The 9,450-nt window shown below is 42.0% G+C and overlaps 1 protein-coding gene across 1 annotated transcript in view; it reads left to right on the forward strand.

Moving 5' to 3' along the window:
- Window positions 1-2,859, forward strand: part of LOC112075219 (golgin subfamily B member 1) — a 45,760-nt gene extending 42,901 nt beyond the window's left edge. Inside the window, 1 exon segment of the mRNA XM_024142243.2 lies at window positions 1,758-2,859. Coding sequence (XP_023998011.2) covers window positions 1,758-1,962 — 205 coding nt within the window. The 3' untranslated portion in view covers window positions 1,963-2,859.
- The last annotated feature ends 6,591 nt before the right edge of the window (window positions 2,860-9,450 follow it).

Genomic DNA, 9,450 nt, shown 5'->3' on the forward strand with positions numbered 1-9,450 from the left:
ACGGAGAGGAGATAGTGCTATTAGTATCACTTATTCTGAACTGTCCATGTTTTTTCATGATTGGGTTTTGTATTTTGGGATTTTCTTTGGTGTAGTTTCCTATGCTACTGTAACAGGGTTTATATTGGTGATTCCCTTGCCACTTTATTGTTAAGCCAATGGGTTTTTGGTTTTAGTTTTGTTCTTGCCCGTCAGTCGTGACTCAAACATGGCATCTGTGTTTATTTGGCTGGTTTGCATATGTCTTGCTTACTGAGGGGCGTATGGTTTCTAGTTAGAATTGCGTCCACAGTGGATACATGCACCAAACCAGCGGGTAAAGTTGTTTGGTGTCTATTATGCAACTGTACGTCAAAAGTGATTTTTTATATCTCCAGTGAATGATTTTAAATATACAATTTATATCAATTGTGTTTGTAAATGGTTATTCGAACATCACACATAAGACATGCGTGTTTTTGGGAGAAATATTGCTGTGCATTTTGTTTTGTAAAGAATTCCCGGCCAGTACTAGCTAGCAACCTATACTGTGTCTGGGTGGGGGGGGTTCAATATAATTTTGTACAGTGCGTGAAAACAGAGTTGGATGGGTGGGAGCCGTGCATTGATGACATTTGTTCCAAATGAAAAGTTATTTTTTCCATTTTGCAACTGTTTCGGACTAATGATTACAACCCCAGATCAAGCTAAACGCAGGCAGGAGTGTTTTCAAGGCTGCGTTGAATGTGTCACTGTCTGTATTTTGATGTACCAGAAATGTGTCTCTCGACCTGTGCAACTAACGTTCTATAACTTTCATTTTGTAAGGGCGTTTTTTTGTCGTGTTTTGTTTTGGTTTTTTTTTCTGTTTGTATTTTGTGTTTGTTTGTTTTGGTTTTTTTTTGTTTTTTTGTTTTTTGTTTTTTTTTTTTTTTTTTTTTTTTTTGTTTTTTTTTGTTTGTTTTTGTTTTTTTTTTTTTTTTTTTTTTTGATTTTGGATCTAGGTGTAAAGCAACATCATGATTCTTATACGGCAAGTTTGAGTTCTTGTATAGCCTAAACCTATGGATGTTACATTGACTGGGTGAATGGAATAAGAAAAATTACATCATCCAATATGAATGTAATAAGAAATAAAGGCCATGCACGCAACAAAAAAACCGAACATCCTCCCTATCTTAACGGCACCCAGCCGTCCACCGATGCAGAACTAACCTGGTCCAGATCTGTTTGTGCTCTTGTCAGCACACCTGGAGAAAGGCAGAGGTATGTTGGGGCTGGTTTATGATATTGAATTCAACAAATGTTAAAAGAAATCAAGCTAAAACGTGTTGTTTTTTTTTTACATGTGGCATCCTCATTCTACTAATGTGCTCTGGCCCCTCTATTACATGTGCATCCTCATTCTACTATGTGCCTGGCCAACTCTATTACAATTGTGCATCCTCATTCTACTATGGCTTCTGGCTAACTCTATACATGTGCATCCTCATTCTACTATGTGCTTCTGGCCAACTCTATACATTGTGCATCCTCATTCTACTATGTGCTCTGGCCAACTTCATTACATGTGCATCCTATTCTACTATGTGCTGCTGGCAATCCATTACTGGTCCCATTTGCAAGGCAAACGTGTTGGGCATGACAAGGAGTTGGCATGATGGCAACAAACAGACTGGCAACTCAGGCTAGGACTGTTCTTCTTGACTCACCAATCATCAAATCACATGTAAATGGATGACCAATGGCAAACCAATATGATTAACATGCCCTGTTTGACAAATGACTCTCCCCTCCCTCTCCTCCCCTCCCTCTCCTAATCAGGTGAAAGGCGGGATGCTGGCCTGCAGGCGCTGGATTCGGGGGCGGAGCCTGTACTGCTCCAAGCTGCTGACGTCACGGGCCCGCTCGCGCTACCTCTTCCTTGGCTACCTGCTGATTCTGCAYGTGGCTGTCCTCATGTGCCTCACCGGCGCCCTCTAGTGCCGTGGGGGTGAAAACAATCACAAATTGCAGATAGAAATGTATAGAGCAGACTATGAGGCCCGTTTCCTCCACGACAAAGACGAATGTCTGTTCTACTCCATTTCTAGGTAGTTCACAATGTGTTTTTTCCCTGGAACGTTATTCCACCTTTCAGAATAAGCTGCAGGTTTTTGTCTAGTATCCAGAGTTTTCATAAGAGTGAGGGCTTTTGGGGTGTGTCTCGAAAGTCTTGTGGCTTCTTCGCCTCGACTCCTTCCCTTGGTTCTCACTGGTCTGAAAAGAAAATGGACAGCTGAAAGTGGATCCTTTGGTTAGATCCTACCTTGTTGTTTTCACCCATCATTTTTTTGTCAGATCAGTGCAGATGGAGGCGARGGGAAGAAGACTGTTATTGACTTTTAAGACTCACCCTTTGGAGTGTCTCAGGAGAAAGTGCCGTTTCGATCCTGTCTGTTATGTGTTAAAGCCTGAGAGGGAACAGAAAGCCATATCCATTCTACATGAACGCTAGCCTAAGATGTACGTACGTGTGTGTGTGTGTTTGAAACACATTTGTGTGCGCAGGTGTGTGTGTTCATTTGCACGTGTACAAGAAAAAAACACTAGTCCACTGTAACCTAATTTAGATTTGACCTTGGAGAACAAAGACTGGTGTAAGTCTGAGATGATACATCAACAACATGCTGAAAATGCCCCACTCAGACTGATGCTTGTGTCTGGCAAGACGCAGATACGGTATTTCAGGAGAGAAGGGTGGGAAAAGCTACCCATTCTACTATTTCTGCAAATATGCCTATGTTATTGCACTGCTGCTCAACCCTTCTCCCCAATACCAAACCCACTGCTGCTCAACCCTTCTCCCCAATACCAAACCCACTGCTGCTCAACCCTTCTCCCCAATACCAACCCACTGCTGCTCAACCTGGCACTACCAGGCCATGGCACAATGGTCCCTTTGGCACCCCCTGGTGTCTCCTGGGTAATAACTGTCTCATGGTGGCCTTGGCACAATTATAAGGTGTATTCTATAGCTGCTGCATTCAAAGCTATGCACTAAAACTCTCATCAGGGGGTGGAGGTTTCCCTTCTCTCCTTCAGCAAAGATATTCAACATAATGTAGGGCCAGGAGTTTTATCTGACCACGTTTCCTGATAAAGAAATACTGATCTGGTCCCTAGTAATAGGATCTAACTGGACCCTAGTAATAGGATCTAACTGGACCCTAATAATAGGATCTATCTGGACCCTAGTAAAAGGATCTAACTGGACCCTAGTAATAGGATCTATCTGGACTCTAGTAATAGGATCTAACTGGACCCTAATAATAGGATCTAACTGGACCCTGGTAATAGGATCTAACTGGACCCTGGTAATAGGATCTATCTGGACCCTAGTAATAGGATCTAACTGGACCCTAGTAATAGGATCTAACTGGACCCTAGTAATAGGATCTAACTGGACCCTAAAGGTTTTACCTTGTCAGATCACATGGTCTGAAAAATATCCTCCTACCCCGTTTGTGAGCATGTACCCTGGTAAGTGTGTAAGTAAGATGTTGTATTTAAGGCTGGAGTGTAAAAGGGTGCGAGTGTGCACCCTTGAAAGTCTACTTTGTGTATTTATGTATCTATTTGTTGCTCTGTGCCCCCCAATGCTCTGTTGTTCACTGTACATGTCTACTTCATCTGTTGATTGATTACATGCTGAGTGAGTCACATGTTTGATAACGTAGGGCGGCAATTCACAAAGCAGGAGGCAATATGTCAGCCATCTTACTTTGAGACACTATTTGTATTTCTCTGGTTCGTATCTCATCTGTTTCAAGTTTAGCATGGGAAGTCCTGAGAGAATGTCATACTAATAACAAGTGTGTTTATTACMTCTCTGCACTAGGAAATATGAAGCCTGAGTGACGGGCTGTTTCTGCCATCATGCCAACTCTTTGTCACTCATTGTTATAACAAACATGTTTGGCTTGACAATGAACAATGGAGTTGGCCAGAGCACAAACAGATTTGGGACCAGGATAGGAAATCTGGTGTTTCAGAATATTTACGGTAGTTAGCCAGCTGAGCTAAAAACATTGCTCCTGCTTTGTGGAATACCACCATAGAGAATGATAGAGGCCTTTAGTGGCCAAAAGGCTGTATTAGCATGGGCAGCGCCATTGAGKGCTTCCACCATTTTAATGTAGTCAACTGGGTTGGACTTCCAACTTCATTGACTGATCCCTCCTGGTGACCCTGTTGGAGTCATGTCCAACCGGTTCATTAGGAGGGATCAGCTAATCGTGAAGAAGAAGATTGACTACTTCAATGGCACTGCCCAAGCTGTCAGACGCTGTAATGGCACAGATACAAAGATAATGGATACCACCCTGTTCTAACGTTGGTGTTATGGTACCGTGGTCCTGATGGTCTGTATATATGGTGTGATTGAGGAAAGGATGACAAAATACATCTATTTATAAGAGGAAATGCTACTGAGTGAAGCCGAAATGTCATATTTTCTAAATAGGGTCTATTTTTTAGAAGTCAAATTGTTTGGGACAGCAATATTATCCTATTCAGGCATTACATGTGTGCAATACCTTGCGAGAGAGGTTCACTTTTACGAAGAAAAGGAATTTTAATAAAGCTGTTTGAAAAAGACGAGATGCAAGTTACTTGTTTTTGATTGTGTGTGGTGTGTAACAGGGTTGGTTATGTTTCCACTTGCCTCTAAAGAAATGTGTATTCGATGTTCAAGCATTCTTATTGGTTAGTTCAACTCTGATGAACAATAAGGGGTGTTTGTGATTGGCCCCGCTTGCAGATAGGGGGAGATCGCGAACGTCAGGTCTTCCCAGTATGAAAATGTGATGCAAGGGGTAGGTCACGTTCTGAATAGTGTTTTCTATTTTCTATTTTACCATGTGTACAAGTTTGCTGTACGTTACTGATTTTATACATGTGTGGGTATATGGTACCTGTTAGGGATTGAGGGGCTTTCTGGGATGTGCTTTGGCATATGATTGCTGTACATAATTGTGTTAGCTAGCATACACCGATGTCATGGTCACATAAGCCACGGCTAACACCGTTGTCTTCATGCTACAGATTTTGCCATCGACAGCCATCAACACTGTTAAGTCCTGCACAACTAACGTGCTGTTTCCCATTTAACAACAGGTATTTACACATGTTATATTTTGTATTGTATTTTTGTATTTTGTTCGCCCAGTATGAAAATGTGATGCAAGGGATTTTGCCATCGACAGCCATCAACACTGTTAAGTCCTGCACAACTAACGTGCTGTTTCCCATTTAACAACAGCAGAAATAAATGATGCTCAACTGGGACCACTGGCAGAAGTGATTTATTATTATTTTTAAACACAACGCATGGAGAGTACATAATACATCTGTTACATGTGTGTGGACTTGTTTAACTATACTTGTGGGGACCAGAAGTCCCCACAAGAATAGTAAACAGAAAACATTTGACCAACTTGGGACATTTTGTTATTCCCCCCAAAATCAAATGCTATTTCTAGGGGGTTTAGGGTTACGGTTATTAGTCTTGGGGTTAGTAAAATAGAATTTTGAATGGGACTGAATTATGTGTCCCCACAAGGTTAGTTATACAAGACTGCTGCATTCAAAGCTATGCACTAAAACTCCCAATTGTATGCATCTCATCTCACATCAGGGGGTGGAGGTTTCCCTTCTCTCCTTCAGCAAAGATATTAAGAATAATGAAAGGCCAGGAGTTTTATCTGACCATATGTCCTGATAAGGAAATACAAATATAACTGGACCCTAGTAATAGGATCTATCTGGGCCATAGAGTTTATCCTGGTCAGGTCACATGGTCAGAAAAACCAACCACATAATTTTGAGTATTTACCCTTGAAAGAGTGAATGTAAGATGTTGTACTGTTCATTTCTACTTCATCTATTGATTGTTTACATGCTGATTAAAACAATTGATAAGCAGGAGGCATCTTACTTAAGAGAACCCTTTGAGGTATAATTAACTCATTCTTTGGTTTTATCTCACCTGTTTCAAGTTTCAACACAGTCTCACATTCAAGTGCATATATGTAGATAATGCATTTCAGCAAATTTCGTGCGTTTTTGTGTGGGTTCATTCGTGAGAAAAGACACTAATTCAACGTTATGAATATACAGAAATGTCTTTGTTTAACCATGTTATAAAATGTGTCTTTGTATGCCTATATGTACTGTTTTAGACTTGCTGAACAGAATTTGAGAAAAGACGCGCTCTTTGAAAGGAGGGAGTTGTGTAACGACCCTGGGTTTATAAGGGTAGATATCGACTCTGCCGCATGAGCATGCTTTTGCAGCACAGTCGATAGCGCGGCGGACTTCGGGCTGGAAGATCGAGACCTGCTCCCTACTGTTTCATTCCAATACATTTCTTTCAATTTTCCACTTCACTCTTCCGATACATTTATTTGCTGCAGACAAGATGATATTCAACAGGTAGGCATGTTGAAACCGTTCAGAGATTACTCCAAGTAATGTCAGTCTTTGGGTTCTTTGCCAGAGAACATTTAAATACGTTATCAATGGCAAATACTGTTTTCTATGCTTGATTTCAATTCATATTTGTGGGTGTTGTTGCGCTCATTGCAGTCAGAAAACATATGTTGGCCGATCAAAACCTTTGCGGGTGACGTTGCTTTCTCTCCCCAAGTCCTACGAGAAAATAACGGGAAACTGACCCAAGATCAGTACTGTACATAGGCAACTTCAACGCAATGTAATGCAGAGCGCGTTCCAGCTCGTCAACACAGTCGGCTGCAGAGGAGGTTACTTTCTGCGTTGTTCGATTTATATAAGAATATCAAATTAAATTAATCTAATAAACTCTTTTCCAGGCAGTTTGAATGTATATTCTTATTCTGTGCAGAATATGTGTATGTTGACCTACAACACAAATGCGCATCATGACTTCAACAAAGAAGGCCATTTAGAATGTACCTGATCCTCCCATGCGAATCAGCGATCGTCCTCTTTCCCGGTAAGTGAAGTATGCAATAAAACCATGTGGTTGTAATCGCTAGTATGTAATCTTATGGCAATTTTCGTATATACGGGTTCGCTGTATCACCACGCAGGGTAAAGCAGGGAACTGTGGAATGTACTCAAATAGCAGTTCTTATACTATGACAGTTTYAGTTCCAACTCGTCCAGTTGGCCTATCATAGTAGAGGCTGAGCACGGTTTAAACTTWTGCTCCGCCTTTGGGGGCACCCGGACTTGTCCAAGCCCCTTGGCGCTTTCCTTTGTCCACATCTGGTTGCTGGGTAGATTAGCTCCGTCTTGTGTCTCCCCCTTGACTCTTCACTCAAACAATTCCTAATATGGTACTGATCAGTCTCCTAACCTCCCTGGTTGGCCTAGAGTGATGCACCCCTCCCCTCTCCAGACTGACCACAGCTTTTATGGCCAGTGTTGGTCAGTCCTTACACACCTACACACACACCCATCTGTATTGTTTGTGTGTGTGTGTAACAAAACAATATTCATCTTCAAACAATATGCTAACAGGCTATAGTGCATAAACATAAATCCTAACACAGGGCAACATCTACACACCTGATTAAACTAGTTTGAGTGGTTAATTACTTTAATGCACATGTGTCGTACTCCAACCATGGGAGGTCCGAGTGTCTGCAGGTTTTTGCTCCACTCTTGATTGATAAATGAAGGTCACAAATAACTAAGGAACTCCCCTCACCTGGTTAGGTTGTCCATGTGTTAATTGTTATGAAAAACAAAAAACCCGCAGACACTAGGCCCTCTGTGGAATGAGTTTGACACCGTTTCCTAATAGAGCTAGTTCAACTTGTCTTTTCAAAGCCTTTCTAAAGACAGTTTTAGATCTTGTGGAGAAAACAATGGATGAATTGGGACAACAAGACAGCAATGCTCCCATCCACAGTGAATGTGTATCTGTGTCAGCAGTGAATCCTTTGCGCACTTTGATTTATGGCTATCCCGGACACACGGCAGAGTGTTGTGTGGGGTTCTTTAAGGTTTTTAGCATGCTTGCTTAACTAACTATAAACAACAAAATATCTTATGCATTAAAGTTTGAATTTATGACTCATGTGAACCTGCATTGTACAATATTCGCAGAAGCCTGACTGTTAGGGTGCAACCCAAAGAATGTGTTTTGTATGCAACAATGTACAAGGGCATAAGATATGAACAGCAGTGTGAAATGTGTGTGTGTTAAGAAGGGCAGAGAGGCACAGGAGGGGTGTAGAGGGAGGGGGGTGAATCAGGAGACTGCTAACTATGGTGTACAATAGACAATAATAGATCAACTATACACACGAAGATCATCTGTGAGGTTCTGAATTATGCACTATAACCCAATACTATAACACATGTGATTGAATATTAGCAACTGTTGGCCTGGGTGTCTGTGTGTGTGTGCTGGAAGTAACAGTTATCCCCAGATAAGTGTGCTGGGAAGCTGTGGTTAGCCTTGAGCGAGAACAGAGGGCTTTGTATACAGGTGCAAATAGCTCAGACAATATTGCAGAGCTGTCTGACCTCAGTCTTTGGGGTGAGGGAGCGTAATCTACACAGCAACAGCGTCGGGACATCACATGCGCTAAGGGGCTAGGACTAGCTTAAGCGCCAACACCAACGATAGGCTGGGTGAGTCTAAACCACGCCCAGTCTCTACTCTGACAGGCCGGCTCGGAAGCGGGAACTATCTCTGTCATGAGTATATTATAATATCTTTGTCAGCAACAAGTCAGTTCCTTGTTCCACCCTGCGGGGTGGTGCAGTGAACCCGTATATACGGAAATTGCATTTGCCATTTATTAACTATTGAATTAAACAATTATTTTAACCAAGTTCAGGTGTGGTATTGTTCCTATCTCAGTTGAACCTTCGCAGCCTTAACAGTTGCTGTGCGTTTTGTTGCCAACCTTACTTTGCTAGCTGACAACTTTACGGTTTTTACTTTTTAATTACCGTTTATATTTTTAGTTTTTTCCTCACAACTTTTTTCCCTCATTCAACTTTTTCACTCCGGACGCTTTATCTGGACATGGTTCGTCAACAGCCGAAGCTAAGTAGTAACATTAACATGATGCCTTCTAATTGCAGTCGCTGTACTYATAATATACAGGAGAACGATCGCCTTACTGCGAGGATAGCTGTGCTGCAAGCCCAGCTTCAGACGCAATCGTTAGKCAAGGGTAATTTCAGTGTAGGAAAGGATGAAACAGCGTCTGTGCCACCAGTAAGTACAGATAGTAGTATAAATCCCCCCCGCACAGTCCCCGCAGCCGGACAACTTTCTCATGGCTTCTGGAGGGAAATGCTGTAGGAATGCTCAACTGGTGTCGCTCATTCAGCCGACATAAATTTTCAACCGGTTTTCCCCATTAAGTAGCGAGTCGGAGTCTGAGGCCGAGTCTTTTCTTGTCTCTACTCCTCCCGTTACGGGGT

This window comes from Salvelinus sp. IW2-2015, unplaced genomic scaffold, assembly GCF_002910315.2.
Source record: "Salvelinus sp. IW2-2015 unplaced genomic scaffold, ASM291031v2 Un_scaffold3035, whole genome shotgun sequence".
In the NCBI taxonomy this organism is placed as follows: Eukaryota; Metazoa; Chordata; class Actinopteri; order Salmoniformes; family Salmonidae; genus Salvelinus; species Salvelinus sp. IW2-2015.